Source organism: Phragmites australis, chromosome 3, assembly GCF_958298935.1.
Source record: "Phragmites australis chromosome 3, lpPhrAust1.1, whole genome shotgun sequence".
Lineage (NCBI taxonomy): Eukaryota > Viridiplantae > Streptophyta > Magnoliopsida > Poales > Poaceae > Phragmites > Phragmites australis.
In genome coordinates this window covers 41,292,930-41,316,066 of record NC_084923.1, presented here as the reverse complement: position 1 = coordinate 41,316,066, position 23,137 = coordinate 41,292,930, and the positions used below count along the sequence as shown (strand labels likewise).

The window sequence follows — 23,137 nt, the reverse complement described above, 5'->3', positions numbered from 1 at the left end:
AATATTCTGGTGATGGTACCACTTTTAACATCGGAACATCCGGTGATTACAGTAAAGTTGAGTCATTGGGGCAACGGCTAATTGGTAGGTTTGAGGCTATAAATACTCGCTCACTCATCCATTTGAAGTGATGGGTGTTCATAGAAACACAGAGACACTTTAAAAGACATCCAAACCATCAAAGTACCTAAATTGATCATCCAAGACAATTAAGCATAAGATTAGTGAGTGGTTAACACTTATAGGCCTATAGAGAGTGTTGCTAGATGATTGTTGCCTAGAGAGTGGATTAAAGAGTGATCCTAGCTTATACCAGGTGGTACGCTGTTATCTTGGAGCCTTGGTGACTCACCAACACATTGAGTTGGAGTTGCTCATGCTTGTTGACCCTCCGATTTAGAGTGGAGCAACGACAAGACACATGTACGGGGACGCGGAGACTCTTGCCTTTGTAGTTCAAGCTCCGAAGTGCACAAGTGATTGAGATAGAGGCTAGTGGTGAAACCTTACCTTTGTGGCTTGGTGTCTTATTCGGGTTGAGGTCTTGTCTTTGTGACTTGGTGACTCAAGAGTCATGACCGGAAGAGTCTTGGTGACCAGAAACATATCCTTGGTGGTGCTCCAATATGGACTAGGGGTGTCATTCATATCATCGATACTACGTGGTAAAAATCTCTTGTGTCGAGTTTGTTTTTTCTACCGTCTTTACGCTTCTGTATTTACATTCTTATAATCTACCTTTGTGCATATAATTTTCTAGAGTAGTTTTTTAGGATTGACTATAAGTTGCAAATCTTTTGAGCGGTAGAATAGGCACACTAGATAAACTTAGAACACATTTAGACAGAAATTAATATAGGTTTATCTTGTGAAGTTTTTAGAGCCAATTAGGTTAGCTTTTTAAGTGTCATAATTCACCTCCCTCTTAGGACGTCACTGATCCATACAAGTGGTATCAGCCTTGTGCTTTTGATAGATTTAACCGCCTAGAGTTGTAATATCCGGGGTTGGGATGAATTCCTATAGTGCTCCACTCTTCGATAACTCTAATTTCTCCTGATAAAAAATTCTAATATCTTATTATTTGCAAGCCCGAGGTTTAGGTGTTTAGAGAGTCACCGAGGAAGGGATGAGACACGCATCACCAACAAAGAGAGGCAATTAGATGCATTGACGAAGAGTATCCTTTTATTATTGTTAAAATGTTATTGTATTTAATTGTGTTTATTCTCTCACCAATGCACATAATTTTGGACTAGTCTCATTGAAATACATGAAAGCACAAATGATTTGCGCAATAAGAAATATCATATGTTAGTTACTAAGCTCAATGGCATCAAATAACTACCTCATGAAAATGTAATAACATGTACTCATGTTTGAATATTCTTGTCAATGAGATCAATAGACTAGGTTTGACGTCAATTGACGATGATCAAGTGGTGAGAAGAATATTTCAAGCTCTTCTTTCGAAATACAAGTTGATAGTCTTCATCATCTACGTCAACAATGACATCAAAAAGATGACTCCAAGTCAAATGCTTAGCAAGATCATCGCCCATGAGATGATCATAAACATAGGGGTGAAAGCTTCTTCCTCATTTGACACCAAGAACTTTGCTCTCAAAAGCAAACAAGCTCAATGTCAACACATGAAGGCAAAGATGAAGAGGTTGGAGCAAAAATCAAGTTTAAGCGAAGATGATGATGATCAAAATGAAGAGAGCAATGAAGAGGATGATCAAAGCACATCAAATGATAAAAAAATTGTTCCCAAGATCGCCAAGCTCGTCTTAAAATTAGAGAAAAAGACCAAAAACACAATTGATCATATCAAGAAGGAGAAAATGACAAAAACGAGAGGGAGACAAGAGGAAGAGTCAAATTATTCATAAGCATAGGAAGATAGGTGAGCAACGATAATGAGTCAAGCTCAAGTGATAAAAGACTCACCATCCTGCCCTCAAAGAAAAGCTCTTACTCAAGGGCATCATCACACAAGTCATCTCGCAAGTCATCTCACAAGCACCTTACGGCTAAAGATATGGATAGCAATGTAAGTGATGATGAATCTGATGAGAATTCCCCCTCTCAAGAAGAACTCTTTTATTTGAACAATGAGCAACAAAAGGTCCTTAAGAAATAACCAAAAGAGGCTAAAAAATTCAATGCACTTAATAACATTAATGCTACATTTGTTTCTAATTATGAATAATTATTGGGAAAATCAAATTTGCTAAACAAGAAGCATGAAGAGCTTAAGGCTAAATTTGAGTTCATTGAATCTCAAACTAAGACCCTTTTGAAGCAATCTACCTCACTCTTTAAATTCAAACATAAGGTAGATGCTTCCACTTCTTGTGATGATCTAATCGATTTTTCTCGCTCACCCATTTGCAATGAGACATGTATTGAGAATATTACTGTATAGTCATCTAATAAACTCATTGCACAAGTGAATGATGAGCTCAAGCAAGAAGTGAAGAAGCTCAAGAAGGACCTAGCAAGATTAAAGGGCAAGAACCATATCCAACCTCCTCAAGATAACTATGCTATCATGGTGAAGAAGCTTGCAGAGGAGTCCACTGTGACATGCTTCAAGTGCCATTAAGAATGTCACAAGTCCTCCCAATGCAAACAAGTCAAGAAAGAGATCAAGGAGAATAATAAGATCACTAACCTCTTAAACAAGACCTCCAACATCTACACCAAACCTAACTACAAGAACAAGACTAAAAGCAACCACTACAAGCTCAAGAAGAAGGAAAATAGCAAGGTGATTGCACATATGATTGGGAGAAAGGACTGGAGGTGGAACAAACACATTTGGGTACCCAATAAAGTCATCACCAATATGAAGGGGCTCAAATCGGTTTGGGTTCCCAAGAAGACTTAAGACCTGAGGCAGTTATGAAGATTTGGAGACTTGACTTACAAGATGGCTTGAAGATTCAAGAAAAGAAGCCAAGTACATAAAATTGGGAATATGGATGAAGATTATGACCATTGTATACCCAAATCCACATCCAAAGATAAAAGAGGTAATGGAGCTAGATGCAAAATCTTTTGATTATAGTAGCTCCATTCCTCTACGCTGCAGCTCCATCGTCGTCGTTCTGCCCACATGAGCTGCTGAAGAGCACCCGGAGAACGCTGTCATCCCTGTGCCGCTCTCCATCGACCAGAAGCCCGACAGGAGGTCACCCGCATCGGTAGCTGAGCCGCTTAGCCTCCACCGCTCTATCGTATTGCCGGCCGCCGGCCAACTTCTCGCCGGCCTTGAACTCGGTGAACATCCCCATCCACTCATGTATCCCCTTAGCTAGCGTACAGTCATCCTCGTGCCTTCTTTTCGCATAGCTGTGTGCGGCCGTGAGTTTTCCCCACCGCCGCCATAATTCCTCGCCACTGGTGACCCTTAGCCCTCTCTTGAGTCAGCCTTTGCGTTGTGTTAGTCACGTGGACCTAGCCATAGGCTTGCAGGTGGCCCAGAGCATGCTAGAGCGAGGGAGATGTTGCCCGGTTTCTGCGCCGCCACTTAGACCTACTCCGGCCGCCATCTGGCGCCGCTCCGGCCCTGGCCCACCATCGATAAGCCCCAGATGAACTCGTCATCGTGTGTAGAAGCCCGACGACCATCCATCGTCGTAAAACCCTAGCGGGTGAGTGATTCCAGTGAGCCCTCCGGTGCCGCTCTGTCGCAATCACTTGCCGTCGATCCCCCCATAGCCACTCTGCTCGGGCCGGTGTGCCCACGTGCACGCACACGTGTGGCTAGGCCATGCTTGTGCCTGTGTGGCCCAGCTGAACTGGCCAGCCGTAGCTGCCAACAGGACGTGCCCTAGTGGGTCGGCCTAGCTCCGCAGCGCGTGAACCAACCGACTCGAACTATGTGGGGCCAGTACTATGTAGCCTGGAACTATGTAGACCAACCCTAGCCCAGCTCATCCAGGCCCGGACCCGGCCCAAATTTGAGCTTAATTCAGCCCAACAGGGCACTGTTCATGCGGGGCCACTCATAAATAGTGTTATTTCATATATTCTCAATTTAATTTTAGATTAAATCTTTCGAGGGTTTTAACTTCTCCGTTTTGGCTCTAATTTTAGTGCTTCTTTCACCGAAATTTATCTAAATTCGAGGTCTACTCATATATCATAGTGTGATATCCATTATGGCTTATTTAGCTTTCGATTGGTATTATTTGGTTGGTCTATAATATAGTTCATTATTCATCATAGTCACAACTGCAGAACCACTATAATTCTACGAGTGTTGCGCAGGAAGCATCAAAAGCGAGGAGGATCCTGACTACAACCAAGACCTTTAAGAAAACTTCAAAGAAGGAAAGTGCTCATATCTCCTTAATCATATTAAACCTATTTTTTCATGTAATCTACATGATCAACTAGAATTTGACTTATTATCGCATGTACTATGTATCATATTTTCCTTAAAACTGCATGTAGTAGTTAATCCTTAGCACTTGTCATGCTACAAATGTTATCATCCAAAATACATATCACCCTAGGATTATATGTTGTTATCTATATTAATAACAAACAATGTCTTGATATTTAGCATGCTTAGGATTGAATACGTCTATCCAGAGACGTCGCTTTTAAAACACCTCTCCTCGGAGATGAGATTTACTGTTATCCATGATAAATCATGAACCATGAATCCTTGATGGTTGTGAAATCCTTGATGTCGTGTTGGATGTGGAGGGTGATGTGTAAAAAATTGGTGAAAACTATTTTGATAGGGGCGGGTGAAGTAGTACTCTGGACGAGGATGCTCCTGGGGGCTTAAGTTATCATTGCCAGAAGATATCTGCCATTGTTGCTTAAGGACCGAGTCAATTCGCCGCCATACTTAAGCAACTCCCATGCAACCATGCATCCTGAATGGGTAGGACTTAACTTCTCTTTCACCAGAACTGAGTTAGACATCATACTAGGAGGCTGGGTGTAGCGAGCAGTCAAATGACTATGTGGCTCTCTGTTTGAACATGCGGAGACAGACAAATGTTTAAAAAGGGAACATAGCATTCAGTACAAGACAACTAGTACTTGGGCGTAACTCTTGTAGAAAAGCCCGACGGGAAAGGCGATTGAAGGGTCTCAGTTTGATTCGCTCCTTCGCTTGAAACATTTGGAGACTGAGTATATCATGTAGGTACAATGTACAGCCTCTACAAGGTGTAAACCTATTCAAATAGCCAAATGCATGATCATGGACATGCGATGGCAGAACCTTTTTACTAGACTCTGGGTGAGTGTGTCTTGATGAGTGAGTTTATGGATTAGATATTCGTGTGATGAGATTGCTGGCTCAATCCACTAGGAGATGTGTGGTACTAGAGGTACACTGGATGTAATGATAGGGACTATGTAGCGAGGTGTAGCCCCTCCCAGGACCAAAACCCCCCAGATATAACTTCTAACATTGTTTTGAACTGTTCAAACTATTTTAAAGTCAATAGTCGATGATGCAATTGAATACATGCATAAAACTGCTTTATGCTAAAACTAAAACCGTAGAGCCTTATCCTTGAATTACCCCTTTTATGCATCTATCAACCCCTTGAAATAGTATAGGACTTGCTGAGTACCTTTCATACTCACTCTTATTGAGGAGGCCAATGCCGACTTCGCTGGAGGTGAAGGCGAGGATGAAGAGTAGTCTTAGAGGTCGCATTAGCACCTTAGTTTCTTGTGGCCCGGGTCTTTGTTTCCACCGTGTTTTATTGGCCATTGGTCAGGTTTGTAATATACTATATAATTTGTAAACCTTTTGTACTCTAAACCTTAATACATATGTACAAAGTTTGACTATGGTACTATAACTGTTATACTATACGTACCAGATACTTAATCTAAGGACTAATACAGGATACATAAGGGATCCCGAGAACATGGGTCTTACACTATAATTCATCCACCAACTCCACAACATGAGTTTTCCTAGCTCCTACTCATTCGAACTCCTCTAATTAGCTCCAAACATCAAGAACACCAAAAGAGGTCAAGAACGGCTCGAATCCTTCATGCTTACGCGAAAGGATTGGATGGATGGGAAGATAATGATCTAGGGAACACCATGGTGTGACATGCATACCTTGATTTGGCTACTTGAAGTGGGATTTTGGGGGGAGAATGAGAGAGAGCTTGAGAGAGAAGGGGAGCAACAGCTCCTGCTGTTGTTTCGGCTAGGAGAGAGGATGAGGAGGCGTGGAGGAGGAGTGAGGGGTGGGGCTATAGCTAAGGGAGAGGGAGGGGTGGTTGACCAACTCTAGTGGGTCCCATGCGTCAGAGAAACAAGATATTTCAACTGCAAATTATATTCTTTCTCTCCTATTTTCTTTCTCTCTTTTTTATTACCCAAACCGATGTGCTCTAGTGCTTCAAAAATAAAATTGCTGAATGTTGTATGATTATGCTTAAGTACATTATTACGGGTTTTGAGACATGACAGAAGGTACCTCGGTGATGGCTACACTTGCAAGACTCTTTTGAGATGACTTTTCTTTATCAGAGTTAGAGCTTGAGCTTGCATCCGAATCCCACTCAACATAACATGTTTGATCATTTTTCTTCTTTTTGTAGTATTTCTTCAATGATTTATTGCTATCACTCTCCTTCTTCTTCTTAGTATATTTTTCTTCTTATTTGTTCTTGCAATATGTGGCAATGTGTCTCTTTTCACCAGATTTAAAATATCTTCTTTCTTCCAATGGATTCCTTTTGGAAGATTGTTACTTTTTGCTATATTCACCTTGATATATTTTCTTCTTCATGAACTTCCTGAATCTTTTCACAAAGAGAGTGATTTTATCATCATCTTCATCATCACTCTCTTCATGATCATCTTTGTCTCTTGATGCTTGAGCCTTGAAGGTAATATTTTTCTTCTTGGCATTGGTAGCATCATCATGAAGATCTTCTTGTGACTTTTTGAAAATAGCATGAGTGAGGATTTCACTCAAGATTTGCATTGGAGTTATATCCTTCAAGTTGAATCTCACAAGCAAAATCACAATATGTCATATTTGTTATGTAAACCTCTAAGAAATTTATGAGAGAAATCAACATCGGTTACATCCACTCCAAGCCCCTAGAGTTCATTCATTACGTTGTTCAAACGATTGAACATTTCGGTAATGTTTTCGTTTGGTAACATAGCAAATTTCTCAAGTTACCCTTTGTAAACAAAGAGTTTTGCATTCTTATTCACAGTTGTCCCTTCATAGACTTCGTTTAGTCTTTCCCAAATTCCATGAGTGGTCTCAAGTTTGCAAAATACGATTAAACTCATTAAGATCTAAAGCACCATAAAGAACTTCATAGCTTGAGAATTTGCAAGAGTATTATCTATATATTCAATGGTAGGATTAGTAGGATCAAGAATTACAAAATCTTTATCTACTATATCTCATAGCTTACCACTCATAGCCTTAAGATAGACGGTCATTCTAGCATTCCAATAGGCATAGTTTGACCCCTTAAAAAAATGGAGGTTTCTCCATATTAACATGAGCATCACTAGTCATAATCCTACTCTGGGATAGTTAAATCCACTATAAAGGAGTTCTAGGCTCTGGTAACACTTGTATGATCTAGGATACCGACTAGGGGGTGAATAGGCAATTTTAAAATTAATTATTTAGCGATCAATAAAACTCAGAATTTAACTAGAGATCACTAGATCATAGCAACTTAGAACTATGTCAAGGTTTGAAATCCTAGGGTGGCATACAACAATTTATATTTTTAAGAAAATAAATTATATAAGGTAAATTGCATTAATATAATTAGCACAAGAGATGACACCCGAATTTTATCCCGTGGTATTGGTGATTTGCTGATCATCCCTAATACATATTAAGGTGAGTTCAAGCTTCTAACTGCTTCTCTATTAAGTGTGCAATTCTCACCACAAGAAAGGGATCACACCGAGCAACTTGATCTTAAGCTGGAATAGAATAATGAACTACTTAAAATCTTGATTCCACTAGAGTAGCGCTTTACCGTTTCGGCGAGGCGTGCTCAAGACCTCTCACAATCACCATAGTGGCTCCTTCACATGCTTCTTTAAAGGACCCTACGGTGCAACCACCTCCAAGCCGTCTAGGAAGCAACCTCCAATAGTAACAAGTCGACGACGCTTGCTTGAAGGATCACTAGTGCCACAAAGCTCAAACTCTTCAAAGCTATGCACTAGATGCTCTCACACTCTCAAATATGCAACTACTAAACCAAGAGGGGGAGAGGAGGATGTCAAGTGCTCGAGAATATTGAAATGAAGTGCTAGACTCTGCCTTTGAACCAGTAAGGGATCTATTTATAGCGAACAACTCGAAATGTGGTTGTTGCCTAAAGTTTGAATACTCTGCACATCTAGCGGTTAGATTGCCGCTAATCTAACGGCTACAAAAAGTGTAATGATGATAGTGATATGGTCTCGGTCAGACCGCGAGCCTCGAACAGAGCACCAAAACTCTCTATTCCTTAGTGGTCAGACTACCAACTAGGGCAGAGAGTAAAAAACTCTTTGTTCCTTGGCGGTCAGATCGAGACACATTGTGGTCAGATCGTGACTTAAGAACTTAGAAAACTTCGGCCTTGTTTATACAGCGGTCAGACTGACCACTGCTAGCAGTTAGACTGCCACGCCACAGAACACTCAAAATACAGTGTTTTTTGTTCTTCTCAAACTAAATTTCTCATTCTAGATGAAATGTAAGTTTGAGCAATTATGGCATTTTTTTATATCTTAATTAAACACACATCAACACATCTTAATAGTACAGTACTTATCCTATCAATCCAGTCATTTCTCCTTTCTAATCATCATTGACTAGTAAAAGAAAATATCCTACATTTTATATCTTTTCCTTAAGCTAACCATTTGCATATCTTCTACACATGCTTCTTCTAGCTTCGCAACATTCATGAGACTAACCTTTTTCATACTTCAATATAAACATGTTAACCCACAATTCTTTATTTTCATTAATTATCAAAAAATGAATTAGAGGCCTAGATGCTTCACCCCTCCTTTGCAATTTTGTGTTCCTCTCTATTTTTTATGAAACAATAGGATCATCCCATATTAGTTATATATTAATATAAAGAGAGCAAGAGTACAAAGGAGAATTACAAACCACAAATGAAAAAAAGACCTAAAGAAGTTACTCTAAAGATGCAAGCAATTGATTCATTAGTTTTGCACGAGATTCCTTTGCCCTATGGATAACCATGTAAAACTCTTTTTTAAAATGACTCCAGATGGATTGCGTTGTTGGATCTGCTTCATTGAAGATCCAATCATTTCTGATTGACCAGATACTCCAGCACATGAGTGTGATAATTTCCATTGCAAAAGGAACTCCAAGCTTTTTTTTCCTAAAGAGTCACAAAGATTGTAGGGGGCCTATGGTTATTATTGATTTGAAGCCCCATACGTGCCCAACAATTTTTTGCAAAGTTGTAGTGAAGGAAAATGTGTAATATGCTTTCCTCAATTTGTAGAATGCAAAGATCACATGTGTAAGAAGAGAGCTACATTTTTTTTCATGTGGAGAAACTCTGTTCACTACTACAGAAATGATTTAGTGGGATAATGATGAGACCCTCCCCTGGAGTGGTGGGACGCTATTAGTACAGACAATTATTACAAATGACTCGTATTTATAGCCGTTTGCAATAAAATGAATTTCACACACGATTCAAAAAAGGAGCCGTCTGTAATATTAATATAGATGACTCATATTTGAAGCTGTCTGTGATATCCATTTTATCACAAACATTTCTAAACATGAGACATTCGTAAACTTAATACAGATGGCTCCAAACACGAGCCATCTGAGAAAATAGCCTAGGGAGGTGGGACACTTTAGTACAAATGGCTTCGTATTTGAAACCGTCTATAATATTACAACAGTACATCATCCCCTACCTCCAGATAGAAGCAGAACCGTGCTGGCCGAAACAGTGAAGATTAGTGGGAGCTTTTGGAGGAAGAGACTGACAATTTTCATAAAAAAAATTGTTAGATTTCGGTGAAAACTTGAAGATTCATTGCCATTTGTTACTACAAGGTAAGTATTATGTTCTAATTTAGTTTAGATGGTCTAGATTTGGTTTGGAGAGCTAGCTAGATCTAGATCTAGATTTTTTTTCCATGATGATATAGTTTTGTTCTATTCATTAGATGATGTAGATTTGTGTTCTAATTTAGTCTTAAGAGGTCAACTATATGTACATATTCTAGATTTAGATTTTTTTCATGATCATCTAGAATATATTATTGTTCTAGGTATATATGAAGCTTAAAGTATAGATCAAGGTTTAATTATGTGTTACTATAAATAGCTAGCTTTAATCTAGTGTTCTAGATAAATTTTGGTTTTTGGTATACAAAAATAAAATTATCAATAACTATATAGTATTTAATGACAAGTTTTGAATTAATGTTTGCCCTTATTTTTAGGAAAATGTGTAATATGCTTTCCTCAATTTGTAGAATGCAAAGATCACATGTGTAAGAAGGGAGCTACATTTTTTCATGTGGAGAAACTCTCTTTGTGTTAAGCCCATCTTTAAGGAGAAGCCAGAGAAATACTTTGTGCGTCATCTAGCAATAACTTTTCCAATTCCATTTAATGATGGGATGAACCTGAGTGTGACCAATAAAGACTTTATAGACCTTGCTAGATGAGAACACAATATTACACCAAATATATGTCCATGTGTCATCATTGCTACCAATGTTGGCATTGTTGATGTGCTCTTAAAGAACTTGCAAATCAAAAGCTTGGACAGATAGGGGTAAATTAAAAGCATCATAAAGATTGTCCATATGAGCTGCAGACTGGAGAGTTTGTCTTCTATCTTTAGTGAAGGAATACAACTTAGGGTAAGCATGTTGAAGAATGGTGCCAACCCAAAGGTCCTCCTATAGAAGGATGGTGCTGCCATTTCCCACTTGAGCAGAAGCAATATCTTTGTAGATACCAACAAGCTTAATTGTAGACTTTCACAAAGGAACATTTCTTAACATTTGCTTGCAACATCCATATGGGTAACAATTATCCCAAATTAGGTACACCAAAGATAAATCTTTCTTGTTATAGAACTTATGAAGATTCGAATCCTTAAATTGATTATCCTGAGGCCACCCTCCTGCTTTGGCCTGCAAATCATTTTCCATACAACTAAAGGTGACTTTTTACATTTATATCTGAGCTTTTCCAAAGGCAATGTCTTCTAAATTTGTCGATTTGCTTGATAACAAGTGCTGGAATTTTAAGGGTGCACATGAAGAAAGTTGGCAGAGAGAAGAGAGATGAATTTACCATTTCAAGTCTTCCTGCCATAAAGAGAAAAATTGTGGTGTTGACCAGCTTTCTCTCAGCCCTTTGAATCAAGGGTATAAACTACTCGAATTTGGGCTTGGTGAGACCTAGAGGTAGTCCCAAATAAGTGAAAGGAAGAGAATCCTTTTGACAGTTGAAAATTTTGGAGAGAATTTACATCTTTTCGTCAGAGACATTGATAAGCACCATAATTGATTTGTTATAATTAACTCTTGAGAAGAACTGCCGAGGTTCCAGACTTAAGAATATTATTAATCCAAGTAACTCATCTCTGTCCAAAACCTTTGTGCCAAAAAATATTCAAAATAACTTGGTACTCAATTTTATCAAAGGCTTTTCAAAGTCTAGTTTCAGGAGGACTATCTCATTTCTAGATTTACGGCAAAGATGCAGGTATTCAAAAGACCAAGCAAGATAATATTGAATTTACCTTGAATTGATAAAGTCGTACTGATTTTGATGGACTATTTGAAGGATTACATGTTGCAACCTGTCAGACAGAACCTTTGTTATCAGCTTAATTGTGGATCGAGCAGAGAAATGGGCCTATAGTCCCCAGCATGAGAAGGGCTATCTTTTTTAGGGACTAGAGTAATGTAAGATCCATTGATGCTTTGTATGCTGTTATTTCCCTCATAAAAGGAATTGCATAGATTATAGAAGTCTTGGGCAATTATAGGCCAATATTTCTTCAGGAAGTCTTCATTGAAGCCATCAGGGCTAGGAGATTTATTAGATGGTAGATTAGCCACAATATTGTCAATTTCCTCTTTGGTGAAAGGTTATTCAATCCAATCTAAATCGCCCCTAGGGGTTTAAAGTTCTGCTAAGTCAAAGTGCATTTGCTTGAATTCAGCTGTTCACAATCTCTCTTTCTTGGCCTCCCATAGAAGTTTTGCCTTTTCTTCATGAGAGGTGAAGCTTGCACCTGTTGCATGAGTCAAGGAGGTGATAGAGTTTTTTTTCTTATATTTAATGGTTGAATTAGCACGAAAGATTTGTGTACACTCATCCTCAAACTTAATCCATTTTATAGATCTTTTTTGTTTTCAATATATTTTTTGCTGAGTTAGAAGGTGAGCCAAGTGATGTTGAAGGATATCTCTAAAATTCCATTCCTGAATAGTCAAATCTCTGAATTTCTCAAAGTGTCCAACAGAAGAATGATCATTTTAGTGTTTGAAAATTGTAGTAGCTAGGCTAGAGAGATGTTTTTGCCAATGTCTGGAGACCTTCAGAGGTTTTAAAATTTTGCCACGATGATCTTGGCTTTATTAGTGAGATTAGTAGGAAGTGATTATTCATGTTGCACAATTTGTATAAATTATTCATGCTTCATCTAATAATTTTCAAACCTAAAGATCTTTGATCTAGGAATACTAGTTTCAATGTTTACCAGACAAGTCACATGGTCAGAGTTATTCCTTGAAAGAGGGTAACCATGGTTCCCGGGTAGTTAAAGGTCTAAGAGTTAGAGGTGAAAAAACAGTCTAGTCCGACACGGAGAGAAGCTTACTGATTGTTAGACTAGATAAAGATTCAACCTTTTAAAAAAAGCTCAACAAATCTAAGATGATTGATAGCATCATTGAAGCTTAGCATTTCTCCAACATTGCCCCTGGTTTATTCCTATTCGATGTTCCTCTCTGTTCCCTGGAGGGGTTCATGCTTGATCTCTATCTCTCTATCTTAATGGATATTTTGGACACAAGCTTTTATTAAGTAAAATCAACAATACACAAGCCCGAAAAACAATTTTTTCGGAAGCGAGTCTCTGCAGAAATCCACATGCAGAAATCCACATACAGCACATCGTACTCCTACCGCCAGAACTATCCTAGCCAATCCATTTGGCCAATAATAGCCATGCATAACTGTTTCCAGGTTCGGAAATGTCACCAGGCAGACTGAACTTCGGCTTCGATAGCGACTAATCAGCAATCAGTACTACCAAGGGGAATCACCAACAACATATCCTTTGAAGGCTTAAACTCCAAAGCATGTTCATTCGATAAAAGTAGTAATTTCTACTGACGCCATGTGATAACAACTGACGACTATGCTTAAATCAGTAGTCAAGGGAACACGCGCGAGCAAGCGCTTTGGTTCTACCCTCACGTCATTTTCCACTCCTTGTCGATGGAGTCAAGCTGAGCTCGCACGGCACGACGCGACGCGCGCCTGGGACACGGTGGCTGCCGAGACAAAATTAAACTAGCCCGGCATGGCGTGACGTCGTTTTTGTCCTAGACTAGGAGGAGCACGTCGCGATCGCATCGGGTGGGCGCGCGGCACGGCGAATCAGCAGCGGGTGGAACAGATTGGGCTCAGGGATCAAGGTGGCTTTGGTGCCTTCTTGCCGCATCGGCGTCGTTGCCTTTCATAATCAGCCTTCGGCAGCGAGGGCGGGTGGGCGAGCGTAGCTGCATCCGAGGTTGCCATTATGGGCAAAAATTCCCCAGGCGGCTAGATGAGGAATCGATCGGGGTTGTGTGTTGATTTGCATCTGGATCTCGTTCGGTCGGTGCTTTCCTGTGTTGGCATCAATAAGGCAACTAAATTATAGGACCTCATTTCGGACATGTGAACCTTTTTCCCCTGTTTTAAGCAAGAACTGAAGTAACAGTCCACTAGGGAGGAATCGCTACGATTTTAGGCAATTTTTCAGGCGTCAGTTGGAAGACGCAGCAATATGAACATCCCCAGTGACGTGTGCGTGGAAGAAAGCGTAAAAAAAGTTGTAAAGAAAATCATCAATAATTCATGGGGGCATAATCTACACCAACTTGATCCCACGGATAAAATAAATCCACCAAATTATTCCATGACTTAAACAAGCAGTTCACACCATGCTTTCTTCAAGGTAGATCCTATAAGTGGCAATGCATTGTGCACCTAACATGCACTGCTTTTAACCTTTAACAGCAATATTGACATTAAGCGCCATCCAGAATTGACATCGACCAAGAGCCCAACTAAGGATCTACTTTGGTTTTTAGGATTAACCAAGGATGCAATTACTTGCTAGAACTTATCTGGGACTGTTTTGTTGCTAATAGTTTGATAGCCAACTGAAAATCCAATCGAAAAGCTTCTGCAGGAATTCAATTTTACCATAATGTAACGTGTAACGGCACGTGCACGATAATAGTTAGATGCCAAAGTTGTAGACCCCACTGATCTGTGCGCCCTCTGTTATTCCGCTTGTTCACACAAGAAACACAACATTCTTACCCATAATTGATGACCATCTCTTTTGGATAATTCTTATTGTTCCTTTTAGTGTTTTTTATCGTAGTGAAAATAGTCGTTATTATTATGATTTTATTAATTAATGATAACATAGCTATTGAGACTAAAAGGTTTGTCAAGAATATATGTTAGTAGGTCTTATGGATGTAATATATCAAGAAATTATCATAGCCGGAATAAAATTTGATTGAATTGAAAAAGTCTCAAGAAGATTTACCCCACCAGAAAGTCCGATACAAAGAAATTTGCACTCATCGGAGCATTATGCACAGAGACTAATAGTCTCATCAGATAGTCAAGTGAATAGGATATAAACTCACTGGAGTATTTGTCCAGAGGCAAAGTGAAGACTGATGACTTCACCAAAAGGTCTGGTGCTCTATGTGTTGAACTCACTGGAGTATTTCTGACAAAGGAGGGGGAAGACTGAGGATCTCACCGGATAGTCTGGTGATCTACACAGGGTAACACCAAAGTATTTTCTGCAGAGAAGAATGCAAGTGCAGAAGACTGAAGATCAACATACCGTACGATCCGGTGCTTAGTTTGTACACACTGGAGTATAACACCGGAGCATTTCTGGCAAAGTCAGATGCAAGTGTTGAAGAATGAAGAACAACCCACCGGAAGGTTTGGTGCTCTAAGGATGAATGCACCGGAGCATTTTACACAGAGAGGCTGCAAAGACTCGGATGGCTCAAGATAACTTACGAGAAGATCCGGTGATAGATTTAAAGGTACACCGGAGTGTCCGGTGTTTACAGAGGCTTTGAGTGAAAGTCCAATGGCTTGTTTCTGAGATTGTACTCACCGAATGATCAGCTTTTTTGAGCCGTTGGGAAAACGGCTAGTTGACGGGTCTGATACTATAAGTATCACTCCACTCAGTTATTTAAAGGTGTGGTATGCTGCTGGAGTCTAGAGGAAGCTCATACATACTTGAGAAGACATTCAAGCCACCAAAGTGTTCAAAATGATCATCCAAGGTGATTAAGCACAAGATTAGAGAGTATTTAATCCTTGTAGGTATAGAGTGAGTTGTAGCTAGGTGCTGTAGTTTGAAGAGAAGATCAAGAAGTGATCCTAGTATGTACCGAGAGGTACACCGGTACCTTGGAGTCTTGGTGACTCACCGATATTTTGGGCCTTGGTGGTTCAAGCTTGTTGACCCTTTGACTTGGAGTGGAGCGGCAGCAAGACACGTGTATAAGGACACGGAGACCCTTGTCTTAGTGGTTTAAGCTCCAAAGTGATTACGGCGGTAAGTAACCGGAAGATAGGCTTATCGTGTTTGAGATCTTGTCTTAGTGATTTGGTAGCTCAAGAGTCGTGACCATAAGAGACTTGGCGACCGGAAGCATATCTTTTGTAGAACTCCAATGTGAACTAGAGTTGACATTCATATCATCGATACCGTTGGATAAAAATCTCTTGTACCGAGTTTATCTCTCTACCTTATTTAGATTTTTGTATTTACATACTTATAACTTATCTTGCTAAGTAGGTTGCAATTCTCTTAAGTGGTAGAGTAGACACACTAGATAAATATAAAACACATTTATATAAAAATTAAGATAGATTTATCTTGTAAAATTTTAAAAACCAATTTTAATTTATATTTCTAAATATCCTAACCCACCCCTCTTATACATCACCGTTCCTTACATATATTTTTACCTATAACCTATAGTCTTGTCGTGATGTACATGTTCGTGTATATGCTACCAAGAATTTAGTCAAATTCGAAGCTACCAGACAATATCCGCCGGTTTTATGTTTTATATTTTCATTTTTCTGTATGTTCCGTATAGAGGCTCGTCCTTTTGCTTATTTTATTAGCCATAAAATATTAACACAAAAAGGTTCTACAGCATTTTGCTTTTATTGGATTGTTCTATACAATTTATGGGTCCATCTATAGTTTCTCCTTTTATGCGCTAGAAACAAACAAATGCGTGGCAATTGTTGCCTTTGGAAAAAATATTGTCGTTATGTTTGACGTTCACATATTGTTTTGCATCACAAATGTTCATGAATACCCGGCATGTATATTTCAAAACTAACAAAACTCTTGCCAGATTTGAATCTCACGAGTCCACAAAATCCACTCATCCATTACGTTTGCATTTTTGTTTTTCTCTATATTCCCGAGAGATGTTTCTGCTTGATTTATTCCAACACTGTGTAGATATTATTTGATGGCAATTTTTTTTACCAAAATCACAATGGTCTAATAAAACATGTACCCAAAACCATTCTTTTTTGGAAGCTCGCTTATGCAACATCCACTCCTACTACAAGAAACTATCCTTCAACTAACTCCAGTAGTGTCCTCAAAACATCGTGTGTAGCTGGGTAATAGTGATATGGCCCTTTTTTTTAAAGTACCTAATAGCTAAGAGGATAAGAAATGATAGAAGATATAAACCATATTTGTTTTAACTTGTAGATTACATATTGTGATCATAATCTGTAAGCTGAAAAATAGGATGGATTGTAAAAAATAGATTGTCCAGTTTTTACAATTCAGTTTTCACAATTCAACTTTTTACAATTTACAATCCACAATTTATAAGCTGATTATCACAATCCATAGTTGAAATAAACATGCTTATAAAATAATATAGCTAGGAGATGGAAAAAAGATATATTATAATAGTACTATAGGATATAAATTTTTAAAATATATATTATAGATATCCTTACTCTTTATCTGCATTATTATTACATAGTAGCTATTTAAAGCCTCCCACCGTCTATTCGACATTAGCCACCCAACAAGCAAAGCATGCCTACCCTAAGGTTGACAAATGTGTTTGGACCTCGAAACACCCCGCTGGTGGTAACCGCAGTTACCATGGTAATCGTACAGTAATTCGGTGGAATTCAGTAGAATTTAGTCAAATTTCATTAAACTTTTATTTTTTAAAAATTTTAATTTGAATTTAATCTATAACAGTTCGGTTCATAAATACGATAGGATCAAATCGTTCTGTAACTATAATAACCACCGAGTGATTACTCACGATAAATTAAACCTGGCAACGGACACGCTGCCAAGAAACAAACTTCACCGACTCCCGTGGTCAGTGACGCCACACCTGTCCCCGTAGGGTCGGCGGGCCCCAGCACCTCGGGTCCAAAGTTCCAAACCCAAACCCAAACCCAACTCGACCCGCCTGGCATCCTCGGCCGCAGGCCGCGGCCAGGTTCCGCCCACCGACCCGGGCGACGACGACGACGGGGTCCACTCGTGAGTCGTGACTCGTGCCGGCCGTTGCACGCCGAGGACCCGCGCTGGTTTCACCGATGCCCAGGGGCAGAACCGTAAAAACGCCCCCGGCTCCTCTTCCATTCTACTCTCCCACACGCCCCACCCCTTCCACTCCAGCAGAACTACTACTAGGACAGTACTGCCACCACTCGTAGCCCAGATCAAACGACCAAGTGGCCAGCGAGAGCTAGAGCGAGAAAAAAATTCGAAGCAGGAAAGGGGGAGGCGAAAAGCTTGGGAGAGGAGGGAGCATAACTCCCGAGCCCCGAATCGCAAACCCTAGCCTCGTCCCGATCTGCAATGCCGGGGGTGTGAGGGCGGCGTGCGCAGATGAGGCGAGTGGCGCCAGCGATGATCGCCGCCGACGGCGAGGGGGCGGCGGAGGGGGTTGTGGAGAAGACGCTGCCGAACGGGGACGTGTACCGCGGTGGGTTCTCCGGCTCCGCGCCGCACGGCAAGGGCAAGTACGTGTGGGCGGACGGGTGCATGTACGAGGGGGAGTGGCGGCGCGGGAAGGCGTCGGGCAAGGGCCGGTTCTCGTGGCCTTCGGGGGGCACGTTCGAGGGGGAGTTCCGCGGCGGACGGATCGAGGGGCTGGGGGCGTTCGTCGGCCCCGACGGCGCCACCTACCGTGGCACGTGGGTGGCGGACCGCCGGCACGGGGTCGGCGCCAAGAGCTACGCCAACGGGGACTACTACGAGGGCCAGTGGCGGCGCAACCTCCAGGAAGGCCACGGCCGGTACGTCTGGGACAACGGCAACCAGTACGTCGGGGAGTGGCGCGCCGGGGTGATATCCGGCCGCGGCGTGCTGATCTGGGCCAATGGGAGCCGCTACGACGGTGTCTGGGAGAACGGCGTGCCCAGGGGGACTGGCGTCTTCACGTGGCCCGACGGGAGCCGGTACGTCGGCTCCTGGCCGCGGAGCTGCGTCGACCTGCCTGCCATAAGCGGCACGTTCTTCCCGCCGGTGGGCGCTGGGGATGCCGGTGCGGTGAGGAAGAGGTCCTCCGTGGAGGGTGTAGGGGGGAAGGCAGCGCCGCGGATCTGCATCTGGGAGTCGGAGGGCGAGGCCGGGGACATCACCTGCGACATCGTGGACGCGCTCGAGGCGTCCATGCTCTACAAGGAGTCCGCGGCCGTCGGAGGTGGAGCAACGTACATGCGGGCACTGCCACATAGGAGTGCCCGGCGAGCAGCTAGCGGAGTCCCACGCTGGGCGTCCTCGGCGGCCACTACGCCGGAGTGTAAGCGACCCGGGCAGACCATCTCCAAGGGACATAAGAACTACGAGCTCATGCTGCAGCTGCAATTGGGCATCAGGTGCGTTCTTTTTAGGTTTTTGTGTGGTGAAATCCTCGCATTGTGGTCTTGGATTTGGGGGTGTTTAAATGTTCTGCATCTTGCAGACATTCGGTGGGTAAATCTGCGGCGGTGCCGATGCGAGTGCTGGTACAAGCAGATTTCGACCCACGGGAGAAGTTCTGGACACGATTCCCACCCGAGGGGTCTAAGGTCACACCACCACATTCCTCTGCGGAGTTCCGGTGGAAGGACTACTGTCCCATGGTTTTCAGGTGTTTGTCTGCCTCACTATTTTATCGATGTGTACTGTAGTTTTGATGTGGTTCCTCTCATACTGTATTATTTACTGCGGTGTTGAATTCTGCAGGCATTTGAGGAAATTGTTCGCTGTTGATCCAGCAGATTACATGCTCGCGATCTGTGGCAATGATGCTCTGAGGGAGCTGTCTTCGCCTGGGAAAAGTGGGAGCTTCTTCTACCTTACCCAGGATGACCGCTTCATGATTAAGACAGTGAAGAAATCAGAAGTCAAGGTAATGTTTCTGTTTATCATTGATATAAGCATGTTAATGATCTGCATGCAATTGTACAATTCTTTATCAGAATCATTGGATTCTATAGGTTATGATGTTTGGTTTGTGTTTGTCATTAAATTGCATTGTGGGTGGTATTGGATTGTGAAGATGTTTTCCGGTGGAGCTCCCTGCCTTGCCTATTTATGTCTTTCTTTTGGTTTTATGCACTTAATTCTTGTGCTTTTATGGTAGTAAAAAAATCTGCAACTAAGTGTAATTGGTTACAAGAAAAACTTATCTTTCCTGCTTGTCTATAGATTGTCTAATTACCTTGCTATTTTGTTGGTGCAGTTGCTAATTCGAATGTTAAATAGCTACGACCAACATGTCAGTCGATACAAGGACTCTTTGATCACAAGGTTCTATGGTGTACACTGTGTGAAGCCCCTTAATGGACAGAAGGTGTGTGATATTTACAACTATGACCTTACTGCGAATGTTTACAGCAGTCAATGGTTTTTGACAATTTCCTTCTTCAGGTCCGATTTATCGTCATGGGTAATTTGTTCTGTTCGGAGTACCAGATTCATCGCCGTTTTGATTTGAAAGGCTCATCCTATGGCCGAACAGCAGACAAGTTTGAAGAAGAGATTGATGAGACAACCACACTCAAGGACTTGGACCTCAACTTTGTCTTTCGGTTGCAACGATCTTGGTACACTGATCTCCATGAGTAAGTTCAGCCTCTACAACATTTAGTGCATTAATTTTGACTTTTTACTGAAATAACAATGCTAATACCAATGGAGTTAACTGTGCAGGCAACTGAGGCGAGACTGCGATTTTTTGGAATCGGAGGGGATTATGGATTACAGCTTCTTGGTAGGAGTTCATTTCTGTGATGATATGCCCGCCTCAAAGATGGGATCGTATACTTTTACTGCTTCTCCAAGTAAGTCAAAGGTTGTTCGTTTTGGACCTTGACAATGTCAGCGACCTGTTCTAACCAAAGCAATTATCCTTTACCAGAGCTTTTAACGAAGAGTGAGTCATTTCAAGGTGGTGATGGCACGCTAGAGCTGTGCTTCTCAGATGATGATTTTGATCGGATACCTGATCGCAGGTATGTTGGAGTGTTTTTAATTACGCATCTCTGTTTTGTTGTGACTTCTATGCATTGCATTTTGTCTTGAATTAACTCCATGGCATCGTTGTTAACTATGGTAATTCTCTTTTAAGCAGCATGTCAATTTGCATTACATTATCTGAGAATTGATTTAGTATATTCCACCATTTTTTTTTTTTGAGAGGATGAACGTTACTCATTCTTTGAACATTTGTTTGTTGAAGAGGGTAAATGTTGTTTGCTTCTGCTGTTCTGTATTTATTTCTTTATGTTGGTGTACAATGAACTAGTATCATTTTTAGAATATACATCTTAGCAGATTGTAGCAGTTTTAGGTCTGTAAGATAAATCAACTGCAATACCCTGAGTATAAGAAATGCAATCCGTTAATTCTTCTTTCTAATTGATGTCAAGGAAATACATGGATCTGTTATCTATTCATAGCCACTCTGCAGATAAAAGCAGAATTTATGCTTTTTGCCGTGAGACCTGATACTTTTATTCATGCTCTCATAAGTTGTGCCTGGTCTCCATCTCATAAGAGATTTAGAGCTGTCATCATAGTGCAAGCTTCATTGCCGTCCACTTGGCTAACACATGGATGCGTTTAGAGATGATTGTTCTTTCTAGTTTAAAAGCAGCCAATGCTCCACAACACAGAATTCAAGCCATTTAATTGGTTCTCTAATGTTGTCTGGCAACGTTGTCTTAATTTCAGGCTGGGTGCGCACATGCCAGCCCGGGCAGAGCAAGCATCCAGAAGGAGCGAGTTCGACCCACTTCTCCTCACTGGTGGGGGATTCTTGTTCCCAAACCAGACTGGTGAAGTGCATGATGTGATTCTGTTTTTCGGGATAATCGATATTCTCCAGGATTATGACATCACAAAGAAGCTAGAGCATGCTTACAAGTCACTTCAAACAGACCCCAACTCAATATCTGCCGTGGACCCAAAGCTCTACTCAAAAAGGTTTCAAGATTTCATTGGCAGAATTTTTGTGGAAGATGGCTAGGCATTGGGTGGACATGGAACTCGAATTCCATACGAAAGCCAGAGCACCTGCAATGATTCGAAGATGGTTTCCACAGGTTTTTTGTGCGTGGTAAAGAAGCTCCATAACTGCCAAGAATCATCTTCATCTATGGGGATCCGGTAAAGCAGCTCACCGGCTGGGTGACCAACGTCAAAGCCTCGATCAGCAGCGCAGGGAATCGAGTTGCAAAGCGAATTTGCCTCGAATTCTCTGCAAAATCATCGGAGTGGCTGGATTTTGAAACGCAGCCATGAGATTGGATGAAGATTTCTGTAAATTTTGTGATTCGGTGGGTGAGAGATTGGTTCTTCCAGCTCCGTAGTAGTAGTTTTTTTTCCTCAATTTTGTTAGAGGATTCCTTTTCGCACTTTTAATATATCGGTCTGATCTAAAGAAAGAGTAAGGGGGTTTGTTGCTTCCAGAAAGAGGATGTTAAAGGCTGTGGCAGGCGGTGAATAATAAGATCATGTACAGATACACCTTGATCCTGAGAATGGGTGGATTAGAATTTAATTCGGCATCTTCATGCCTGTGGGGCCCCGTGCACTGCTTCTCCCTCTCTTTTAGTGTTGTTGGTTTCTTCCTTTCCCAGTATTTATTGGACCTTGCCATAGCTTTTTGCAGGGTGGTGAGTGAGAGGGACTAGGGAAGCTTGCAACTCCTTGACCTGAGGATGGATGAGAGAGAGAGAGAGAGATGAGTTTGGAAGTGGGGAAAAGTGATAGGGGAGGGGGAGCATGAAAAGAAGAGAAAGAGGGCACAACACAACAAATGGCTGGATTGGGTTTATCTATCCTTTTCACTCGTATAACGCCCAAGCTTCGAATCTCTTTATCATACCCACTGCTAATTCGGTTTACTACTACTATTTGGTCCTCGCTCCCCAAAGGCTATCGGATTTGGATCGACCCCACCCCACAGATGCAGACGGGATCAAAGCGAAGAGTCGTTGGTCCTTGCCTCCTTGGGCTGTACCAGCGTCTCGAGCTGTGGCCAGCAGATGCGAACCAGATTTGGCGTCGTGGCCCACTCTTCACAATATTATCACAGGCATGCTTAAGGGCTAATGCTGTTGCACTGCTCCTACTAGGGGGTGTTTTATCTAGAACTGCCTGCCAGCAAAATACTTCAGTCAAAAAGTTCTTTTTTTTTGCCTCATGGGAATCTCTCCTCTGACTCTTTGGGGGGTTGTGCAAGTGCCTATAGATGGATGCCACGTGGACGGAAGTTTAGTGGTGGCTTGCCCTGGAGTGC

The 23,137-nt window shown here is 41.5% G+C and overlaps 1 protein-coding gene across 1 annotated transcript; it reads left to right on the top strand.

Annotated features, from left to right (window-relative positions):
- The first annotated feature begins 17,986 nt into the window (after nucleotides 1–17,986).
- Nucleotides 17,987–22,423, top strand: LOC133913125 (phosphatidylinositol 4-phosphate 5-kinase 1-like). Its single transcript, XM_062356185.1, has 8 exons — nucleotides 17,987–19,226; nucleotides 19,313–19,480; nucleotides 19,576–19,741; nucleotides 20,075–20,185; nucleotides 20,263–20,456; nucleotides 20,545–20,675; nucleotides 20,753–20,846; nucleotides 21,568–22,423. Exons 1-8 carry the CDS (start codon nucleotides 18,235–18,237, stop codon nucleotides 21,860–21,862), a joined length of 2,151 nt encoding a protein of 716 aa, XP_062212169.1. The 5' UTR covers nucleotides 17,987–18,234; the 3' UTR covers nucleotides 21,863–22,423.
- The last annotated feature ends 714 nt before the right edge of the window (nucleotides 22,424–23,137 follow it).

Bases quoted from the DNA above. Each gene is read 5' to 3' on its own strand.
- LOC133913125 (XM_062356185.1), top strand. From the start codon at position 18,235: ATGAGGCGAGTGGCGCCAGCGATGATCGCCGCCGACGGCGAGGGGGCG. The intron at 19,227-19,312 runs GTGCGTTCTTTT...TGCATCTTGCAG, and splicing joins CAGCTGCAATTGGGCATCAG to ACATTCGGTGGGTAAATCTG. The intron at 19,481-19,575 runs GTGTTTGTCTGC...TGAATTCTGCAG, and splicing joins TACTGTCCCATGGTTTTCAG to GCATTTGAGGAAATTGTTCG.